Source organism: Garra rufa, chromosome 1 (assembly GCF_049309525.1).
Source record: "Garra rufa chromosome 1, GarRuf1.0, whole genome shotgun sequence".
NCBI lineage: Eukaryota > Metazoa > Chordata > Actinopteri > Cypriniformes > Cyprinidae > Garra > Garra rufa.
In genome coordinates this window covers 32625487-32649226 of record NC_133361.1, presented here as the reverse complement: position 1 = coordinate 32649226, position 23740 = coordinate 32625487, and the positions used below count along the sequence as shown (strand labels likewise).

Below are 23740 nucleotides of genomic sequence, written 5' to 3'. Positions count from 1 at the left end.
GCCTGGAGTAATGATGAATGAATAAATTATATTTTAAAGTATATTAAAATAGAAAACTATTTTAAATTACTATTTTAATATTTCACACACAAAAAAAAATTCCTGTATCATATTTTTGATCAAATAGATACCGCCATGATGAGCACAAGAAACTTCTTTAAAAACATTAAAATCTTACTGATTCCAAACTTTTGAATGGCAGTGTATTCTTCATTATTTTTAATTTGATTATGTCATACACAATACCTCAAGGGATTGTATTTTTTCTTCATTAAAGCTATTTACTACAAAGTCTTATACTTTTGTCTTTTTTGACCCATTTCCTGGCTTAGAACTTTCATCAATGTAACTTATGTAACTTACAACAAAGCCTTGTTAAAAACCCTTATGGGAAAAAAGTGAATGGGAAAAACAAAGGCTGCTAAAAGTGAGTGAGCGCTGTTGCACTCTAGAAAGTAAATGTTATTACGCAGTCCTTTAGATCATAGTGTATTCATAGTAGAACAGCTTTTCAGGTTTTGAATGTGTTTGTAGTGGGCTAGTTAAGCAGGGTTAATACTGCGTCAGACCTCTTGGTGGCACCCCTGCAGAGGGTTGGATGGTATTTGCTACACACTTAAGACTGTAACACGGTCTATGATGGGAGGCTGATATGGCATCCTGGCCTCTTGATGTGTTTCTGCTCAGGGTTTTCCCTGACTGGGTTACACTTGTTACCACAGTGATACTGGCCTGCTGCCCTGCCATAATCAACTTGGCGCGTTATACTATCTGAGGGATTTGGGGCTTATACGCACCATTTGCGGCTTTCTTCTGGTGCCTTGCGCTTGCTATCAGATTAAACAGTCTTGACATTGGGATGACTGTGTTTCCAAGAAAAATGATTTAGAGAAAATGATGTAATGATGAATCCTTCACTAACAGTTTGTTGATACTTGGCATGGGACCTTGACATAAGGTCTAACTGGAGGTCATGTAAGGTCTAGAGGTGAGTCACTGACTCTTCCTGTTAATAACCTTGAGTCTAGTCTATCTCAAACAGTGTCAGTTCATGTGAAACACAATATGCAGTGGCTGCAAAAATATTTAGACTTATCCTGAACAGTCAAACTCCCAGCTGTTCTTCAGAAAAATCCTTCAGTTCGCACATTTTTTAAAATGTTTTTCAGCATTTTTGTGCATTTGAACCCTTGATTTTGAGATCTATCATTTCACACTGAGGACAACTGAGGGACTCATATGCAACTATTACAGAAGGTTCAAATTCTCACTGATGCTTCAGAATGAAAAACCACGCATGAAGAGTCGGGGGTGAAAACTTTTGAACAGAATGGAGAATGTACATTTTTCTTATTTTGCCTAAATATCATATTTATTTTCATTTAGTACTGCCCTTCAGAAGCTACAGAAGATACTTATATGTTTCCCAGAAGACAAAATAAGTTAAATTTACCCTGATCTTTAAATTAAAAATGTTTTCACCCCCTGGCTCTTAATGCATCATATTTTCTTCTGGAGCATCTTTGAGTGTTTAAACTTTCTGTAATAGTCTCTCAGTTGTCCTCAGCAGTGTTGTTTTTGACAACCATCTTAGATTTAGTCTTAGTCTTAGTCTTTTGGACTAAAATGCTTATTAGTTTTAGTCAAATTTTAGTCACTTCTATATGTGATAGTTTTAGTATAATTTTAGTCGACGAAAAGTCAAAAAGGTTTTAGTCTAGTTTTAGTCAAAAAGGGGAAAAAGTAGTCTTTTAACAAATTAATGTAGGTCAGTAAGTATTTTGCTGTTGGGTAGTGTATACTTATAAGTTCTGAAAATAGCAGATCTATAGTTCAACACATTGTGAGCTTCCGGATCGACTATTTTCACCAATAATTACGATAATGAAGGAATGTTTTAAAACATAAAAGACAAACAAGGATGGAATGCTAAAACGGCTTGCCATACTAGTATGGCAAAGAGTATTTAATGCTAATTAAGCGGCAGATACGTTTTAGGTTTTAATTGGCATGCACAATAAGCAGAAATGTCATGCATTTTAAACATCTGACGGACCACCCACTAACATTTTCGTCTATTCTCGTCTCGTCAACGAAAACTCACACACGTCTCGTCATGTTTTAGTCATCAAAGAGCCATTTTTATCTTGTCATCGTCTCGTTATCGTCATGAAAAAAAGTGGCGTCAACGAAATGATTTCGTCATCGTCATCGTTGACGAAAACAACACTGGTCCTCAGTGTGAAAAGATGGATCTCAAAATCATACAGTCATTGCTGGAAAGGGTTCAAATACACAAAAATGCTGAAAAACCAAAGAATTTGTGAGACCTGAAGGATTTTTCTGAAGAAAAGCAGGCAGTTTAACTGTTCAGCACAAACAAGGGACTCATGAACTACTATCACTAAACCAAAAAAAATATATGTAAACGTCTTTTACATGAAATGTCTTATTCAGGTAGGTGCTAAATTAAAAATAACATGCATTCATTTTGTATGATCCCTCTTATTTTGGTAAAATAATTAACATTTTGCAGATTCTGCAAGGTGTGTGTAAACTTTTGACTTCAACTGTTTTTTAGTGACAAGGACGAATGGATAGCACGCAGAAATGACAATAAAAGCACATTTAAAAATAGAAACTAAATCTGTTTTATGTAACAGGTGATAATGTTTTGTTTAGTATTAAACACATTATCAAGCAGTTTTTTCTTACCGTGACTTTGTAAGTAATGGACTTCTGTAGACCTTCTGGGGAAATCTGCAGAATTTCAGCCACCACTCGGATCTCCTGAGCACTCACAACTGATGCCACTTCCTGAGATTCAGTCTGCCAAGATATGGAGTAAATGAAACTGGTTCCACTGAAAAAGAGCATCATAGCACAGCAACAAGAGGGAAATCCAAGTAAGGAGGATACATTTGATTGAGTTTCACTGTACCTCATATCTCTCGAAGAAGACATTTCCTAAGTGGAGGATGGAAGACAGGATCCTGAAGATACTGCTCTGGTCTTCGGCACTGAAGTGAAGTATTTCCATGGCGCTGAGGAGCCTGCGGAAGTCCTCCCCATCATTTTTGCCAACAATCTCACAGTCTCCACCCTTGCAACCAAAAAGACATCCATTCATTTTTCAGGCTTTTATTGCTATAATGATCTCTAGATGATTAAACCATGGCCTCACCTGATTGAGGTAATAATACGTCTCTGCATCTTGAAGGTATAAAGACTGTTTCTGCTGTGAAGGAAGGCCTGCAAGCATCTCATAAAAAATGTGATAGTTTCTTTCATCTTTGGCCTACGAGATCAAAATCAGAAATCAAAAAATGAACATTACAGATTTCTGTAAAGAATTTGTTTACTTAATGAGCATTTAAATGTCCACATGAGCATTAAGAAGAATACCTGAAACACAATCCTGGACTTTTCAAGTAGATACTGTGAGGTTATGGCACCGCTGATTACCCCTCTGTTTGGAGCAGAAAAATCAGACTCGCATTAATACTTAATTTGCAACTTAACCCATGTACGCCAACATAGGTATTTTAACTAGCATCGTGTTAATCTTGACCCTGTTATCCTCTTTCTGTTGTAAAGGTACTCCAAAGAAGTGCTTCCTCTTAATACGTGTATCCATAACACAGTAAAGAGACTTGATATTGATGAACTTACTCTTCCATAAATATTTCCATGTATTTTCCAAATCGACTGGAGTTGTCGTTCCGTACGGTTTTGGCATTTCCAAAAGACTCTAAAAGAGGAGTTGCTTCAAGAATCTGCAGATTAAGACATAAATATATAATTGTGTGAAGGATGTGGCAATAAACTGCTGTGATTTGTACAACACTGCAAATGAATATCTTGTTAAACTATCTAAAATACTTAAAACTAGGGGTGTGCGATATACAGAAAAAGAGAACTCGTTTTGCTATAAGCGTAAGTTATTTATGCTGCTTTATAGGCCTTGGACAGTTAAATACAAACACTTGTATATGTCAAAATGCCATTCTTTGCAAGTATCCTCGTAAATACAATAATTTAGGTCTTACGTGAAAGCAAACAGCTGAGAAAGAAAACACATGTGTAACAGTATATTGGATCCAGGCAGGTCTTAAAGTGATAGCAGTCTAATATTCCTGCTGTCTGTCATTCATGTTGATTAAACAACAAAAGAGAAAAAATCTTCCACTACTAAATCACTTTTGTAACTTTAAGAAGAAATATATTTAATTTACACAGAAAGAATATGTAGTTTTTTTTATACATTTTAATAATTTATACTATGTATGTCGCATTTCTTATTTATTTGTTCCACTGTAGTTTTTATATTTGTCCTACTGCTTGTAATTAGTTTCTTATTCTTACTTAATCTATGACTGTTCACTTATCTTTAGTGAGTTTGATTTTTAATTTTTTTGTGTTATTAACACTGATGACAAGAACAATGAAAATTGATGGAGATCTTATTTAAAGCATATATTGATGATATGTTGTTACCGTGAAATAAAGTTACTTTAAAGATTAAAGTATCGTGATATAAGATTTTGATCATATCGCCCACCCTTACTTAAAACAAGATCAATTTAACTTAAAAAAAGCAACATTCAGATTGTATCTTGACCGTGTGTGTTAAAAAAAAAACATTTACACGTTGCATATCACAAAGCACAACAATCCATGCAAAATATACGGTACAAACAACAAAAGCCCACACAGAAGTACAATACCTCAATCTGTATCGTTGCGTAAAAGTAAAATAGAAGAAAAAGATAAGTTATAAAATGTGCATGAACAGTTTGAACAGTTTTAAAAGAGTTTGTGAGCTTAACTCATACAGTACCTGCTGTGTGACGTTCTGCTTGTGATGTATTGCGGCTAAGTACCGTAGAACTAGTTTTGTGGTTTCTGTTTTACCAGAGCCACTCTCCCCACTGAAAGACAAAAGCACATTTAAACCACATGACGACTGTAACCCCCTAAATTAGCAGTTTAGCTACTTAATTGCACTTTAAATTGGCACAGAAAGCGGCTTGGCACGTGAGGAACCGATTTTCTTGTCTTTTGCTGTGCACTTAAGTAATGAGCTAGGTGTCTGATCATCAGACAGAAGTGAAATCGAATGCTGGAGTGTGACTGTCGTTCCAGCTACTCTGAACAGCCATGGGTGCATTTCACAGAGACGTGATCTGCTGGTGCAATCATGGCCTAGACATCAGTAGTCTTTCCTTACAGCTATCTCCGTCAGAGCTAGGTTTAAAGTGTTCCAGGCGATCGCTTGTGTCAAGTAGAACTGACACTGATGGTTCCATCAGTGTAAAAGACTACTTGAGGTGACAGGATAAAGGTCAGCTAGTTGAATTCTGACCATTTCTTTATTTGTTCTTTCTATACCACATTATTAGGAGTTACGTTACGTTAGTTGAACAGTGTTCAAAATTCAAATCAATCGTCTAGCTTAATCCTACCTGATAATAATGCACTGGTTTTCTTTGGCATCCATCATTTTTGTGTACGAGGCATTTGCAATAGCAAAAAGATGTCTGCAAACACAATGGAGAGGCATAAAAAAGTTCAATATAAGTAGCCTTGCATTGATGAGAAAGTTAATTTTATAACAGTGGCAGTTAAATAGTTTTAGTAATAGGGGGAAAAAACATTTGTTCATTTAATACTATGAATGAATGAATGAACTTACGGAGGATTCTCTCCAAGCGCATGTCCTTTGTGTTGCAGAACCATGTCTGTTCCATAGATGTTGAACATCTTGTATGGGTTAACAGAAACCAGGATACTTCCGATGTAAGTCTGGGGGGGAAAAAACAAAATTATTTGTTCATAATCTGTTTTTGATAACAGTTCATTAACTAATTGGTACCACTTTACAATAAGATGTCATTTGTTAACATTTGTTAATGTATTAACTAACATGAAAAAACAGTGAACATACATTTATTACACTATTTATTAATCTTCGTTAATGTTAGTTAATAAAAATACAGTCGTTCGTTGTAGCCATACTTACATATATCAAATTGCGTTCAAACCTTTTCTTCAAATTCAGTAACACAGCACCTTCGTGCAGTTCCCTGGAAAGAGAGTATTCTTTATGAAAGCATTTTCTTTTAACATGTTTACATTTCTTGTTATCATATGCAGTGTGTGTCTGTATATAGTTGAAGTCAAAAGTGCATTAAGAGCCAGGGGTGTAAACTTTCGAACAGAATAAAGATGTGTAAATTTTTCTTATTTTGTCTAAATATCATATTTGTTTTCATTTAGTACTACCCTTCAGAAGCTACAGAAGACAAAATAAGTTAAATTAACCCTGATCTTCAAATTCAAAAAGTTTTCACCCCCCTGCTCTTAATGCGTTGTGTTTCCTTCTGGAGCATCAGTGAGCTTTTGAACCTTTTGTAATAGTTGCATATGAGTCTCTCAGTTGTCCTTATTGTGAAAAGATTGTTCTCAAAATCATACAGTCTTTGTTGGAAAGGGTTTTTATGCTAAAAAACAAAGAATTTGTGGGAGCTGAAGGATTTTTCTGAAGAACAGTGGCCAGTTTAACTGTTCAGGACAAACAAGGGACACATGGACAGTTTTTACTAAACAAACAAAAAAAAAAAAAACACAGTTGTGTCTCATTTAAGTAAGAACACAGTATTAAGAATCAAGTGTATGTAACGTTGGAATGGGGTCATTTTTATTTTAAAAAAACTATTATTTTCTCTTGTGAGCTATATGGAAATGTCTTTTACGTCAAATATCGTATTCAAGTCAGTACTAAATAAAAAAATAACATGCATTTTGTATGACCCCTCTCATTTTGGTAAAATAATTAACGTTGCAAGGTGTATGTAAACTTTTGACTTCAACTTTCTATATATATATATATATAGCCTTCATCTTATTCAGCAATTTCATACTCAAGCTGTGTCATGTCCTCAAAGCCATCCTCCTCTGCTCGTTCCCGGTACAGCATTGTGGGCAGGCTTCGAATTGAGTACATCTAAAAAGCATTCCAGAAAAATACAGTGTAAACAATGTGTAAACAAACCAGGATATAAAACCAATGTTTCACATTATTTTAATATTTACTTAATGACCTTAGTTAGGGTTGACGTCATATTGAATTTTACAAAGATGAAAATAAAGCTGTGAGGTACAGGCTAGAGTGCGGATCGGGCCGCATTTTTCTATCCGAGCCCGGCCCGCGTCCGATAGAGCAGTAACCGAGCCCGACCCGAACCCGACAGGCATTAAGATATTTATGTCCGAGCCCGATCCCAGCCCGACACAGTTAAAATCTTTTTTTTTTCTCATACTAATGACACATGCACTTTTTTGTGTGGAAAGCCCGCTTTTATTAAGCAACTGTAGGAAGGCGTTCGGAAATGTCAACAGATGAGCGCATCAGTGCACACGGGGCAAAAAGCGCTGTTATAACACAGGCGCACTATCGCGCTGATGTAACCGAGCCCGACCCGAACCCGAGCATCCTTTCTAAATATCTGTCCGAACCCGGCCCGGCCCGTCGGGTTCCGTCGGGTACCGTCGGGCTCGGCTCGGGTATCCATCCTCTAGTACAGGCTTACAAGTCTTATAGTCTCTGCAAGGGCATGCAAGGTTTTATTGAGTTTATATCTATTAAAAGATTTTTGGAAAGATATTTCATCAGCAACTGACATATTAAACAATGTAGTTCTGTCTCTAACAACATTGTTTTCATTTCTGTCAAAAAATTAAATATGCAGCTACTCTAAGGTCTATATAAATGATACCTGTATGCTGTTGCAATATAGCTGGCGTGGCAGATGTATTTTGGTGCATTGTGGCTATTGTTCTTGTTTCTGAGTTTAACGAGTCATTTATATTTTAAGTTGAATACTTATATAAAATTATCCATTCATCTATCCATCCAGTCATCCATATTTCCTAATATCCACTAAATAACAAAGTCCATGTAATATTTGGCATTGCCTGGCATTATTTTTGAGTTTTAAACTTAAATATTGTTTAATCTGAAGCTTTAGTTATACTATAGCATCATTTTAGTGGCACAGGTAAAGTCTACATAGCAACAAAAACTACGTTTGTTTTTATATAGAGCAACTATATGTTATGTTACCTTGTCATACCAGTTCCCTTGAGGTTCACCTTCTCTATCTGGTAGCCATGCCGGTTCTGTGCTATCTGTCTCCTGGCCAGGAAACACAGGGATGACAAAGTTCTCCAGTTCTTCATCCCTATACATGGACCATTTTGTGAGGTTCTGAACAGTATGATGAGGGAGGACTCTTTCTGAAGACCAGACATCATCTGGCTCATGAAGATCTATTATTTGATTTTGAGCCCAGTGTTCACCAGACTGGCCCTGAATCTGAGGGGTCACTACTGCGTACCTTGGGTCCTCTGGAGAACGTCCCAGTGTTGATGGCAACTTGTAGGATGCTTTGCGCAAGTTAACGTTCGTCAAGGCATTTCCCAGAAAGGGCGATGTGGGAGATGGTGGAGCTGGTTCACCTCTTGTCACGATTGATCCATCAGGTAATCTGTAAGATGCTTTACGAAGATTTTGGTTCTGAAGGGCACTGGATAGCATTGAAGGGGGCGCTTGCTCTTGTTTTGGTTTACCAAACAGGCCAGAGGTATTAGGTAAGCGATAGTTTGCCTTACCGACATTTTGTAGTGCACTCGACAAATTAGATGAAATTGACTTCTCTGGTTCTTTTTCAGAGCTCTTAGTTGAAAGTGTTCCATCAGGAAGTCTGTAGGAAGCTTTACGAAGGTTTGAATTCAGAAGAGCACTTGAAAGAAGTGAAGAGGATGGCTCTTCTGCTGGTTGGTTTCGAGAAAAGAGAGAGCCATCAGGTAGTTTATAGGATGCTTTGCGGAGGTTAATATTCTGTAGAGCACTTCCCAGGTATGGCGAGGAATTCGTTGCATCCGCGGTTTCATCAGTGCCATTGGATACAAGCGTTCCATCGGGAAGCCTATAATTTGCTTTTCGGATGTTAGGATTCTGAAGAGCGGATAAGAGTGAAGAAGTTTGAGCTGGTTGTGCTGGCTCATTTCTCGATATTAATGTACCATCTGGAAGCCTGTAAGTTGCTTTCCGGAGATTAGGGTTTTGCAAAGCATTTGAAAGAACAGATGTAGTAGCCTCCTCTTTTTGGCCTCCGAAATTCCTAGATATTATTGATGTGTCAGGTAGTCGAAAGGAGGAACCTTGAAGATTTCGATTCTTTAATGCATTTGACAAAGGGGAAGAATAATCATGTGCTTGCTGGAAAGGAGTAGGGTTTCTCTGTAAAGGAGAGGTATAGGATGCATTCCTTAAGTTAGGATTCTTAAGTGCATTTGACAATACTGATGCTTGCTGTTCGGGTTGTGACATAACTGGAGCATATAAAGAAGTATTCCGCTGAAGAGGTGAGATGTACGAGGCACCTCGTAACTGAGGATTTTTTAGAGCATTGGTTAGTGCTGAAGTTTGCAAAATGCTTTGCGGTTCCTGCTGAACAGGTGTGGAAGGATATGGAGATGTGCTTCTTTGCAGTGGGGAAGTGAGAGACGCATTACGTAGGTAAGGGTTTTGCAATGCATTGGAGAGCATTGGAGAAGAACTCGGACTAATCACCTGGACCTCTTGAGGTGCCACCATAGAATGAGGAGACGCAGACATTTGAAGAGGTGAGCGGTAAGTGGCATTGCGGAGAAGTGGATTTTGCAATGCACTTGTTAAGCCTGGAGAAGAGCTCTGAGATAAACTTTGGTTGATCTGCGACATTGGGGATTTAAACCTCGGAAGAGGTGAAGTGAATGAAGCACCTGCAAGATTTGGGTTCTGTAAAGCATTAGTTAGTAGAGGAGATGACCCGTGCTCAAGTGTCTGGGCAAATTCAGTTATTACTTGAGGCTGAGGAGTTCTGCTCGATGGAAATTGTGATCTGAGTGAGGCACGATGGATTAATTCATTATGCAGAGCATTTCTCTGTAGAGAGGCCGAGAGGATTGGCGATGGAGAGCGTACGGACATTGGTGAACCAGCTCTCACTGAAAGCTGAGGCGACGGACATGGGGTTGGAACATGTCGCACAGAGAGTTGCGGTGAAGGTACTCCAGGCTGTTTTATTGGAACCTGTTGAGCAAAAGGTGGTTGAGCAGCCATTACAAGAGGATGGCTCTGGCTTCTTATTGATTGCCTGAGAGGAACAGGACTTATTGGTACTCTCACAACCGGTCGCCCTCTCCCAACAGGTCTATGGAAACCTCTTTGTGGATTTGGTGTTCCAGGTGGAAAGAATCTCTTTGAGTCTTGAAACCCTGCGGGTCTGGAACCTTGTCTTGCCAACATAATGGGGGAGGATCTAGCACTCTGATTTAAAGCTGCTGAACTGTGGATGGAAGATCTGAATGGAGTGACATTTTGCATTTGAGGAGTACCATGATGGCCTTTTCTTTGAAAAATTGGATTGACAGGAGATGGCTTAACAGTTCCCATTGGCACTTTGTTCCCACCAAATCCTCTAAATCTACGTGTGGAAGAACGAGTAGGTAGGTGTTGAGGGTCATGTTGAATTCTTCCAGAAAATGCTGACGGTGATGGTGAAAGAGGTCTTGGAGACTTAGAAGCAAAGGGAGATGTTGGTCTTGGAGACACAGGTCTTTGAATGGGAGATGTAGCTCTGCGGCGAGGGTATGGAGAGCTCTCCTCTAGTGGCTGTTGGCCTATTGGTGAAGAGAGTGGAGGGCTCCGTCTCCGTAATGACGGTTGTGGTGAAAGAGAGCTTTTCCCCATAGATCTTGATGACATGAAAGACTCCTGCTTGCTTCTACCAATTGGCCTAAAACGAGATTTCATTGGAGGAGCAGGACTTTGCCTTAGGGTTGGTCTAGGTGAAGGAGGAGGACTTTGTCTTCTCATTGAGCCACGTGGAGACATTGGAGGACTCTCTCTTCCATTCACAAGAGGGGATGGTGCTCTAGAACCAAATGGCTTTCTTTGGGGGGTTGGAGATTTTCCCCTTAAAGAGGGTAATGGTGATGCCGCTCGTCTGGATGGTTGTGGAGAAGAAGGTGGGCTAAATTTTCTTCTTTGAATAGGAGAGAACTGCCTTTGTGCATTATTATTGTGTGACGGTGGGCCAAACATTCTAGACTGCCTTGGTGAGAACCTCGGACCCATTTCCTCATACATATCTGATCTGTGGCGAGGCACAGGGCTGCTTCGAGTTGAAAAATTGCTTTGTCTTAAGGAGAGCTGTGGTGAGGGGAGATGGCTGAACTGTCTCAGTGTTATTGGTTGGATATTTTCCTGTGGAAAATCAAGTCTCTGAAACATGGGATCTGGATAGACTAAATGGGGAGATACTGGATCACCCAAAGTTGGATCAAATCTCCTTGCAGATAGAACTGGAGATGCGGGTGTTGAGAGTGGTATGGGTCCAACAGGTCCAAAAGAATGTCTACTTGGGACAGGTGACACTGGCATTGGAGATGGAAAGGCTCTTGCTTGAAGAACAGGGGAGGATAGTATTTGGGGGGATCGGGTTAAAATGGGACTACCAGGTGGTATAATAGTTGCTGGTGCTTGCTGAATGATCATAGGAGTGGGAGATAAAGACATGTGTACAGCTTCCGGCTGCTGTGGAGTATATAGAGGAAAGCTCATAGGTGAAGCAAATGGCTGATTTTCAAACTGGTCTGAAATCATCTCAAGATCACTCCTGGGAATCTGAGAAACTGGACTTGAAATTTCAAGTTTTTCTTTTCCAAACAATTTCACTTGTGGTCTTGGGAATCGGAATGAATCCTCAGTCAATATTCCTTCTGGTATCTGAACATATTCATTACCATACATTTCTGCGGGTTCTGTCGGTTCCATCACATCCTCGACTGTGTACATAAATGGCTGGTTCGCAACCATCTGAGGCTCAATGTAAACTGCGCCGGTTTCTCCGTTGTACACATACTGATTTGGATAGTATGCATTTTGATAACCTGGATACATTATGTAGGCATCTGAAACACCATCATAGTGAGTGTAATAATTCTGCTGATCTCCATAATAGTCAAACTGTTCGGGATAGTATCCGTAGTCATAATATTCCACATCATTACCAAGGTAGCCAAATTCATCTTCCATAGGATAACCCATTTCATCGTAATATTCCATACCTTCAATGGGGTATCCAAACTCATCAAACCTCTGGTGCCTGTAATCATAGTCCATTCTATCATCATAATAACCATACTGATACTGATCATAATAGTCTTCATCAACATAGCCATACTCATCCTCATACATGGGATCATAGTATTCGTTCTCCTCATCATAGAATCCATACTCATCTTCAGGATAATCATAATACTCCTGATCATCTTCAAAGTAGTCATACTGATGTGGTCCTCTGTAGCGCCCCTGTCCATAGCTTCTATATCGCCCCCGGGGATTATTTCTGCTATAACTGCTTTGGACATAGTCATCCTCCTCATAGCTGAACTCACCCTCATCATATTCATAACCTCCATTCTGATAGCCGTTGTATTGCCCCACACTTGACCTGTCGTAACGAACAGAGCGACCTAGTCGCCTAGATGTTTTGGATGAGATGAACTTACTAGTTAGCCAGTTTGCTGCTCCAGCTATCTTCCCCAGAGCCCATCCTTTACTCTTGAACTGTGCAGCTCCAGTTTTCTTTTTACCAAAGAACCCTTTAAACTTCCCTCCCAGTCCAGAGGTGGCTGCTGCATTTTTATTAGCCTTTCCACCAATACTGAGCAACAAGAGTGTTCTTCCACCCTCTTGTTTTTTATTCTCTTCTGTGCCTTTTGACTTTCCAAAACCTGAAAACAACTTTGACGTGCTTTGTAATGCTTTTGGTGTCATGCCTTTTTTTTTATTGCTGCCTGATAGTCCCATGAAAAGCTTAGATGTGTTTTTTAGCTTTTTTGACTGTTTAGGGGCTGGCTTCGAAAAAAACGGGGACCTTCCTGTCAGGCCAGTTAGAACTTTAGAAGCACCTTTTAGGTGAGCTTTCGCATCCTCTTTCTTCTGAACATTCTGCTGACCCTGAACAGCAAGGCCTGTTAAAGCCGAAGATGCCCCCTTTAGATTTATGTCCTTCATTTTTCCTAGCTGAAGTTGTGGCTTAACATTGCCACGCTTACCGGCTTCCTCTGCTACCTGTCCACGCTTTGGCTTAGCTCCAGCCTTCACTGCCATTGCTTTGGACGCTCCCTTCAGCGCAGCTTTCCCTTTCCCTCGTTTACCACCATCATCCTCACTTTGAACATCCTCTTCATCCAATGCCTCGCTGTCTTCAACCTCACTCCTGTCCACCTCGGAGGCCTCCTCGGATTCACTAGGTTGTTTGCCTTTTCCTTTTCCTTTCTTTGGATCCTCTTTCCCTTTGCCTCCCTTCCCCCCTTTCTTGTCATCTTTTGCCGCCTTTGCATCTTCTTTTGCTTCCCCCTTTCCACCTTTCTTAGGTGCAGCTTTGTCTGCTTTCTTTGGTGGCATTTTATCCTTCGCCAAAAATCATGCTAGTATATGTCACTGTGTCAAAAATCGGTGGTCAGTGACAGAGAACTGAAACTGGAATACAGGTTCAACATTGCGTTAATGAGTATAAAGTGCAAGTAGATCTCTTACATCACAATAAAAGTTATTAGTTATATGTCTAATTCAGTCTCTTGAGTGTTAAAAGCATTTCCAGTCAACACAAAAGCCAATCTGCAGATTGCTCCTTTTGTTCAAGACTCTACCTTGCAGGTGAATTCCTCACATTTCAAAAAAAGTTGTGTCCTTGGCTGTAGTGCTAATTTTGGCAAGAGATTTCCCACAGACGAAAGGCTGTTCATCACAGGCATCCGTGAATGTCAGCATTCCTTTTGTCATTTTGTACTCCAGTTACACTTTTTGTCCTCTCGAGCTTTGCGGGTAGTGTCCTTCAAGAGCTCTGTCTGAAAGCATGTGTCTGAAAGTATGCGAGGGCTTCCCGTGATAGTTGCGAAGGGCACCTTAAATGTATCAACTACACTGACTTAGGGTAACATTATCTGTTTGGCTCATTCCTATATAAATAATGCACGTTGGCTGAGCTGTTACTAAACTGTGTCTGGGGACATTTCCAACTAGAAGCTAAGTATGGTAATGATACTGACCGAAGATGAATGTCTCCTCCGTCACATCTGAGGTGGGTTAAATGTTTAATATTATTAGAGTACCAATCGAATTTTATATTGTTGTTCCAGACGAGTTTTAATTTCTGTTTTTGATTGAGCAGTGACTTGCAGCAGTTATATTTTGATTTAAAACAAATTAATCTTTTGGGGATGGAAATAATTTGAATTAACTAAATTGATATAACAATTGTTTAGAATTGTTTAGACCATTAAAATTGAGGAAAAAGTATATTATATGTACAAAGTATAAATACTTAGCTTGTAAATGTCTAGATAGACATGATATATGATTTTTTAAATGTCATACTTTGTTGGCAGGATGACTTTGGATAGAAATCAGCACTCCTTTATCTTTTAAACATATTTTTATGATCAGGAGAAAATTCAAATGAGTATCAGCATACAATATTATAAAGCTACCAACTGTTTGATACATGTAAACTCTCCGAAAACTTTGTTTTTATCAGAGTTATCACATACTTGCATATTAAGCTGCGTGATTATTATTCTGTTGACCACTTAATATTCCAAGAGTTCATGACACTGGTCGGGATTAATTCTTAATGGCTGGTCTGTATTCAGTTCACGAAGAAATAATGAAATATTAATCGGAAAAGTTCTAAATATAGGGTGTCCCCATTCATCGGATATTCACTATCCTGTGCAATTATTGCATATGTATGTGATATTACATGTAGGTGATATTTACACTGATCATATTGTTTGATTTTTTAATTTTGTTGTCATTCTCCTTGCTTGAAGAGATGGTTATCGATGTAATTTAAGTTGAGTAATTTTGCCTCTACAGTGCATCAGCTATTCAGCTGTTATGCCTTGAAACAAGTCCAAGAAGAGGTTATGAGCTGCTCATCCAATTCATTTTCCAATACACAACAGTTACGACTTCAACTTTACCTATCAATGTAATGAATACAGTGCAAAAATAAAGAATTGATATAACGTTGGTTTGCTTTCTTTCATATAAATATCACTTTTAAAGTCAGATCATTTTTCAGCAGGATTTATACAGCATATACTTTCGTATGGAACTAAATACTTACTGAGCTATATAAGGGTAAATATAAAGACTTATATCAGTGTAGATGCATAGCATAGTCTCTCTTGCGAGACGTAATGCATACCACAAACCCTAAATGAACCTGTTTAAATCCAAGCCTAGCTATTCACCTAGGCCAAGTGCTGGGTAATGTTACAATCAAGAGGCTCAGGGGAGGACTAGATTAAATTTCAGTGGCGTTATAAATGGTTAGATGCGAGTTATCTAAGTGATCAAATCTATGCGTTGTCTCACGCCAAATATGAATGCCAAACATCATCTTTTTCACATGAAATATAAAATGTCTCTAACAACAGCCTTTAAACTGTGCAGTTATCCACTGTACAGGCCCTAAAATTGCTATGTTTCATATTAATGTTCAATTCATTCATTTGTCTTGTTGTAAGTTACTCCAGTTTCACTGAAGAAGCTGCATTTTTATTTTTCTTACTCTGTAACAGTAAAAGCAACAACAATAAAGCATGACTTGTTAAACTGTCTTGTTATTGTATCGGTGATTTATCTAAATTAATACAATTAAGCTACACCATGCAAGTTTTGTTTTGTCACGCACAAGCAAGCAAAGAGTTTGCTTAGTGTAATGAACCTCCTCCTGCTTGCACTGCCAGCCATTAATCAATAAATAATGAAGGGAAATCCTTAAAAGGGCATCTGGGGTTTATAGAATGGTGGTTGCATGTCTAAGATAAGGCCATATAGTGATACATGGCCATATATTAAAAAAAAAAATAATGAAAGAAATATGTAAGTATATACACTACCAGTCAAAATAGGATTTTGAAGATGTTTTTTTTTTTAAGAAATCTCTTCTGCTCACCAAGTCTGCATTTATTTGATCCAAAATGCAACAAAAGCAGTAATATTGTGAAATATTTTTACTATTTAAAATAACTGCTTTCTGTTTGAATATATTTTAAAATGCAATTATTCATGTGATGGAAAGCTGAATTTTCAGCATCATTACTCCAGTCTTCAGTGTCACATGCTGCTTCAAAAACCATTCTAATATGCTGATTTGCTGTTCAAGAAACATTTTTATTATTATTATCAATATTTAAAACTGTTGAGTACATTTTTTTTCAGAATTCTTTGATGAATAGAAAGATCCAAAGATCAGCATTTATCTGAAATAAAAAGCTTTTGTAACATTATACACTATACTATTTAAAAGCCTGGAGTCAGTATTTATTTATTTTTTTGGAAAAGCATAGAAATTAATACTTTTATTTAGCAAGGATGGTTTTAAATTGATTAAAAGTGATAATAAAGACATTTATAATGTTACAAAACATTCTATTTCAGATAAATGCTGTTCTTCTGAACTTTCTATTCATCAAAGAAACCTGAAAACATTCTACTCAACTGTTTTCAACATAATAATATATGTTTTGAGCAGAAAATCAGAATATTAGAATGATTTCTGAAGGATCATGTGACTGGAGAAATGATGCTAAAAATTCAGTGTTGAAAACACAGGAATAAATTACATTTTAAAATAGATTCAAATAAAAAACAGGTATTTAAAAACATTTCAAAATTGTACTGTTTTTGCTGTACTTTAGATCAAATAAATGCAGGCTTGGTGAGACTTCTTTAAAAAACATTACAAATTTTACTGTTCAAAAACTTTTGACAGATAGTGTCCATAAACTAAGTATTTGTTATTAATCTAATCTTGCAATATTAATATGACGCCATCAAATTAATCAACTCAAAATGTAAATTCTACAAGAAACATACATGATAAAAGCATAATAAGTATATTTTGATATTGTCATGATCATGCCAATAGCTGTAACACTTACCTTAAAATTAGCTTTCAAACATTCTTACATCCAAACCCTTTTCCTGCTCTGAGTTGTCTGACATACAAGATCCATTCTCAGTACAATCAGTGTGCTGCACTTAACTATGCATGACTAACTCATTGTATGTTTACATAAGGGCTGATCTATTATGTGGTTCCTCTCCCTAATTGCCATCATTTAGATGCAAAAACTGCCCACATGCAAACAGTCATCTTCTCAAACTGCTGAGATGGAACAAAAGCAAAGCAAATCCAACTTGCGTGTTTCCTGATTTGAACAATACGCATTACATGATACAAAACATCATATAAGTCTGAGAAGCTGGTAGGTATTCAATTTCTATTATTCTAGAAACCAAAGGACTGGTTCTGTATGCAAACAAACCACCTCATCCCATTACAAGCTAATTGCTAACAGACAGTGGCAGAGACGTCGTTCTTGTCTGCAGGTGAGAGTGTATCATCACAGGCAGTGACCAAGTGTACACTGGTGGCCAAAATTATTAGAACATTAGTATTTCCACCAGATAAAAAATAGTTTTAAGTCAGTTTTTCTATCGTTTGCTGTATTGTGTCAGTAGAAGATATCAGTTTACATTTCAAAACATTAATTTTGCCATTAATTGTAATAATCCAGTGAGATTTTTGTTTGCACAAGGAGTCTGACAACAGCCGGTGCTCCACACAGAGATCTGATCTCATCATCATCCAGTCTGTCTGGAATGACTAAATCTAGAAGAACTGTGGCAACGTCTCCAAGATGCTTCAAGAAACCTACCTGCAAAGCTACCTGAAAAACTATGCTAAATTATTTGATAAAGAAACTCTATTTATGACATTATTTTTGACAGCATGCTAATTTTACAGCATTTTTTACACAAGTGCCTAAAACTTTAAACAGTACTGTAGCTTTGCAGGTAGGTTTGCCACTGGTTTGACGTTGCCACAGTTCCTCTGGATTCAGTTTGCTCTGTTTCTTCCTGTCATTCCAGACAGACTGGATGACGATGAGATCAGATCTCTGTGTGGAGCACTGGCTGTTGTCAGACTCCTTGTGCAAACAAAAATGATATAACTGACTTAAAACCATTTTAGTTGGTGAAAATACTAGTGTTCTAATCATTTTGGCCACCACTGTATGTACAGTGCCTTGCGAAATTATTCACACCCCTTCATTTTTTTTCACATTTTGTTATGTTGCTGCCTTATGTTAAACTACTTTAAATAACTTTTTTCCCACATCAATCTACACTCCCTACTCCATAATGGCAAAGCAAAAAATAGGTTTTTAACATTTGTACAAATTTATTAGAAATAAAAAAACTGAAAAGATCCCGTTGCACAAGTATTCATACCCTTTTCTGGGACACTCGAAATTTAGCTCAGGAGCATTCATATTGCTTCTAGCTGTTACGACACTTCGAGTGGAGTTAAACTGTGGCAAATTGATTTGAATGAGTATGATTTACAAAGGCACACACCTCTCAGAAAAGGTCTAACAGCTGAAAATGCATATCAGAGCAAAAACCAAGTCCGGAGGTCAAGATAACTGCCTGTAGAGCTCAGTGACAGACTTGCGTTAAGGCAATGATCTAGGGAAGAGTTCAGAAAAAAATCTGCTGCATTGAAGGTTCACAGAAGCATTATCCATAATGGAAGACGATTGGAACAACTAGGACTCTAGAAAATGTCTGCCAGCCCCCATCCAAGCTGACAGAGCTTGAGAGGTGAAAAGGTGAGGCAAAGAATGGCAGATAATTGCCAAATGCAGATGTGCAAAGCTTGTCACATCATACCCAAAAAGACTTGAGGCTGTAAAGGTGCTTCAACCTTTTCTGAGAGGTGTGTGCCTTTCTAAATCATACTCATTCAAATCAATTTGCCACAGTTTAACTCCACTCGAAGTGTAGTAACATCTAGAAGCAATATGAATGCTCCTGAGCTCAATATTGAGTGTCCCAGAAAAGGGTATGAATACTTATGCAACGGGATCTTTTCAGTTTTTTTTTTTTTTTATAAATTTGCACAAATGTTAAAAACCTATTTTTTGCTTTGCCATTATGGAGTAGGGAGTGTAGACTGATGTGAGGGAAAAAAGTTATTTAAAGTAGTTTAACATAAGGCAGCAACATAACAAAATGTGAAAAAAAATGAAGGGGTGTGAATAATTTCGCAAGGCACTGTAATGGCAATAATTGCTCATTATAGACTGCCAGTTGCACCCTGCTGAATTACTGTACCAATATCTTTCCAAGAAAAAGAAAATGTGCAAAAACTGAAAGTGCAACTTCACATGCACAATATGTAAGTAAGGATTTAGATAAATTTAGCATTACATCGCTTGCTCACCAATGAATCCTCTGCATTGAATGGGTGCCATCAGAATGAAAGTCAAAACAGCTGATAAAAACATAATAATCCACAAGAAATCCACACAACTCCAGTCCATCAATAAACATCTTGGGCTCAGTATGGACTCAGTATTTTGGCCAGAAGAAATGGTTTAAAGTTAAAACACCTTAATGATAACTAGATTTGTTTCTTACAAACAGCTTTTCACAGAACACAAATTGTTGGACTGGAGTCATGTGACTTACTCGTTGATTATTGTGATGTTTTTATCAGCTGTTTGGACTCTCATTCTGACGGCACTCTGAGCAAGTGACGTAGTTATTAATTTCTCCAAATCTGTTCTTAGAAAGAAACAAATGCATCTACATCTTGGATGATCTAGAAGTGAATATATTTTCAAGAAATTTTCATTTTTGGATGAACTTCCTTTAAGGTGCACTAAAGGTTCCCCTGACAGTGTGCTGGCAAATCAGCAGAGGGCAGCAAAAGCTCTTTAGAGAAGAGACTAGAGACGAACCTCACATGTGAAATTCATATCATCACCTGACCTCACAAATGTTACCCCTGGAACACAAAACCAGTCTTAAATAGTATAGTTATATTTGTATTAATAGCCAAAAATACACTGTATGGGTCAAAATTATCATTTTTTTAATAACAAAAATCATTAGGATATTAAGTAAAGATCATGTAACATGAAGATATTTCGTAAATTTCCTACCGTAAATATATCAAAACGTAAGTTTGGATTAGTAATATGCATTGCTACTTTAAACTTTAAAGGCGATTTTCTCAGTATTCAGATTTTTTTTGCACCCTCGGATTCCAAAATTTCATAAGTTTTATCTCGACCAAATATTGTCATATCCTAACAAACCATACTTCAATGGAAAGCTCAGCTTTCAAATGATTTTTAAACCTCAACTAAAAAAAATAAAATAAATTGACCCGTATGACTGGTTTTGTGGTCGAGGGTCACAAATGATCTATTGCCCCATGCTTTTCACATCACAATTAAGCAACTGTTTGGACAAAGTACAGTATAAAACAATAATACAGATATGATAAAAAATATCAGTCAGAACATGATATTGTTTGAAAGACCACACTAGTAGCAACTAGTAAAAACAGACTTCTCCTGTTACTCCCGACATACAGGCTTCCAGCGTCGATTTTTATAGGCCCTACATAAATTTTTCCTTTCATCGAGTTTATTTTGAAAAAAAAAAAAGTGTTCAGTGTCGAGAAAAGTATATATCCCTTACAAAACATTAACCGTATTTACTACAAAAAAAAAAAAAAAAAAACATGGTTACATAGTTAAACTATGGTAACCACAAATTAACCATGGTCTTGCTATACTAACCATAGTTTAACTAAGGTATTTGAAGTAAACTATGGTTATACAAATGGTAATCTGTTCTGACCAAGAATACACCTTTACTAACTTTTTAGAAACTTAAAGAGAGATTAGGGATGGGCATATCGATCCTAAAGTATCGATATATCGATACTGATGCGAGTATCAAAAGTATCGATACTCAAATTAAAAATATCGATACTAAGGTGTGTTTTATTTACCAGTGATTTTGTTTATTTAACAAAAAACAAGGCGTACAATGTACATTGAATTGGACGTATAACCTATGTTAGGGAATAATATGTTGTATTTTATGTGTAATTTATTTTCAATTATAGGTTTTGTAGTTGCCACTAGGCTACAGTAAACATATTTTAACCATGTGTAAAAAATAAAAGTTAATTAGTTGCAATTAAGGCATATTAAATGTTAAAATGCATTTCAAATATAAAGTTAAGGGTATAATTACATATTTTAATTTAATAAATGTAATAATTTAAAAGTTAAGTTTAGAAGTATCGTATCGGTATCGATATCGATGATACTGGCCTTAAAAGTATCGGTATCGTATCGAAAACAAAATAAGTGGTATCGCCCATCCCTAAGAGAGATCGTACAGTTTATGGGCTCTCCTAGTAAAACAAATTTGCTCAAAACTAAGTAGATTCCTTAAAAGATGCTACATGTTACAATGTCAAACTGCAATACTCAAAACATTCTCCTATGATAAAAAACCTTTATGATGAGCAGTAAATGACTCAGAATTGAGCATTAAAAGCTGAAGCACACAGGCTCTGAGAGCAGCCCACACACCCACACACACTGCACCATATGGCCTCAGCATCAAGTGTCATGTTTACAAGCGTAGCACATTGGCACTGCACTCGTCCATCTTACCATTATCTTTCCATCCGAACCCATTCAAAGCAACTCCAGCGTAGAAACGTCACTCCTCAAGTTATTCCAAAACAGTTTCTTGCCATCCTGCTCATCATTTTAGCGCTTGGAAATGTAGGCTAATTACACAAAGAGTCATCAAGCCTGAAGTGGAACAGCCTTCCAATGGCTTGATAATTCCCCACTCCACACTTGTCCGTTGTGTTGTACAGCCCGAGTGCCTCAGCATGCATATTTAATGTCGTCTATTATACTAGTTTTCTGTAATGAATAGAGTAGGCTGCTCTAGGCTTTCAGATGAATACAGAAAGCTAACAGCTCACATCTTGTGGAGTGTTTCTGAGACACCACCCATGTTTAAAATGTGAGCTGAACCCAATGGTGTGCTGTAATCTATTGAGACAAAGTCCTCACCTCAGTCATAACTGTACTTGATCAAACAAGAATTGAAACAAAAAAGTTTAAACGAAAATTTAATGCTGTAGGGGGTCAAAATACGTTAAGATGTCCACATCAAAAGAAATGTACAAAACTAATTTTGTGTCCATAAAAAGCACTAGTAACGGTTTCAAATACGTTTTTGGAGAATATGTCGAAATTTGGTTGAAATATTGTTACATTGTCATTCAGTGTAACACAATATTTATGTAATAATTCAAACAACATGCTTATTCTGACTTGTAAATATTAAAATATATAAAATAATACGAGAGCATATTAAAATTGTTTTGTGTTTTAAATGTAAAAATCCTTACTGACAAATAGTGGCATTTTAAAAATATAGAATTACAACTAATTATTAATTTGGGTGAAAGTAATTTGTCTTTTACCATTTCATAAATGGTAATACTTGTGAATATGCCTGACAAGATTGTTAATGAATGACAGTTTAGTGGGTGTCCTCTGTAAATTAGGGGAAAATGTATGATATTTATTTTTTGCTCAGAAAAACAAAAACCCAATTAAAAAGAACAGAAAACTATCTATTGGGAAAATGTTTTAATGCTTAAAGGAGTAGTTCATTTTCAGAACAAAAATTTACAGATAATGTACTCAGCCCCTCATCATCCAAAATGTTCATGTCTTTCTTCAGTTGTAAGGAAATTATGCTTTTTGAAGAAAACATTTCAGGATTTCTCTCCATATAATGCACTTCTATGGTGCCCCTGAGTTTGAACTTCCAAAATGCAGCTTCAAATGGCTCTAAACGATCACAGCTGAAGAAAGAAGGGTCTTATCTAACAAAACGATCTGTTATTTGAAAAAAATAAAAAATACAATTTATATACTTTTTAACCTCAAATGCTCGTCTTGTCTAGCTCTGTGTGTACTCTGTGCAGAGATTAAAAAGTATATAAATTGTAAATGTTTTTAGAAAATAACTGATAGTTTTGCTAGATAAGACCCTTCTTCCTCGGCTGGGATCATTTAGAGCCCTTTGAAGCTGCATTTAAACTGCATTTTGTAAGCTCAAACTCAGGGGCAACATAAAAGTCCATTATATGGAGAGAAATCCTGAAATGTCTTCCTCAAAAAACATTTTCTTTACGACTGAAGAAAGACAGACATGAACATCTTGGATGACAAGGGAGTGAGTACATTATCTGTAAAGTTTTGTTCTGAAAGTGAACTACTCCTTTAAACCCTTTTACGTCTTTGACCCTACATGTAAAACTCCCTCAGCAAGGTAAATAGTGGGTTTCCATTAAAGTATGAGTAAATGTGTATATGACCCTTGGATATGTGCAGTATATCACCTCATTAACTCTTCACCCGGGTCATTACTGATGAACTGAACCCTTAATAACTTAAATGATTAACTAAAACACCATAAAACAAGAAAAATAACCAACACACCTGGTGAGAATTGTAGAGTGCTGAAATTCAACAACCTGGAGCTCCTTAGAGGAACCTGATTTATCTTCTTGGACTATCCTCAACTGGTATGGGCCAACTGGACAAGTGCTCTTGACTATATGATTCACGCAAGAATGAACTCTGATCTTTTTAGATTATGACATGTTAGTTTTAAGAGGCTTGTAAAGTACAGCTAACCCAG

General features: G+C 37.2%; 1 protein-coding gene across 1 annotated transcript in view; it reads right to left on the bottom strand.

The window, feature by feature from the left end:
* Positions 1–23637, bottom strand: part of myo15aa (myosin XVAa) — a 62197-nt gene extending 38560 nt beyond the window's left edge. The window contains exons 1-11 of the mRNA XM_073833251.1: positions 23539–23637; positions 6924–7006; positions 6023–6086; positions 5696–5805; positions 5466–5540; positions 4841–4931; positions 3673–3776; positions 3406–3469; positions 3185–3298; positions 2942–3103; positions 2716–2829 (exon numbers count right to left, since the gene is read on the bottom strand). Of these exons, the coding sequence (XP_073689352.1) occupies positions 2716–2829; positions 2942–3103; positions 3185–3298; positions 3406–3469; positions 3673–3776; positions 4841–4931; positions 5466–5540; positions 5696–5805; positions 6023–6086; positions 6924–7006 (981 nt within the window). The 5' untranslated portion in view covers positions 23539–23637. The remainder of the gene's footprint in view (positions 1–2715; positions 2830–2941; positions 3104–3184; positions 3299–3405; positions 3470–3672; positions 3777–4840; positions 4932–5465; positions 5541–5695; positions 5806–6022; positions 6087–6923; positions 7007–23538) is intronic.
* Positions 23638–23740: the final 103 nt, after the last annotated feature.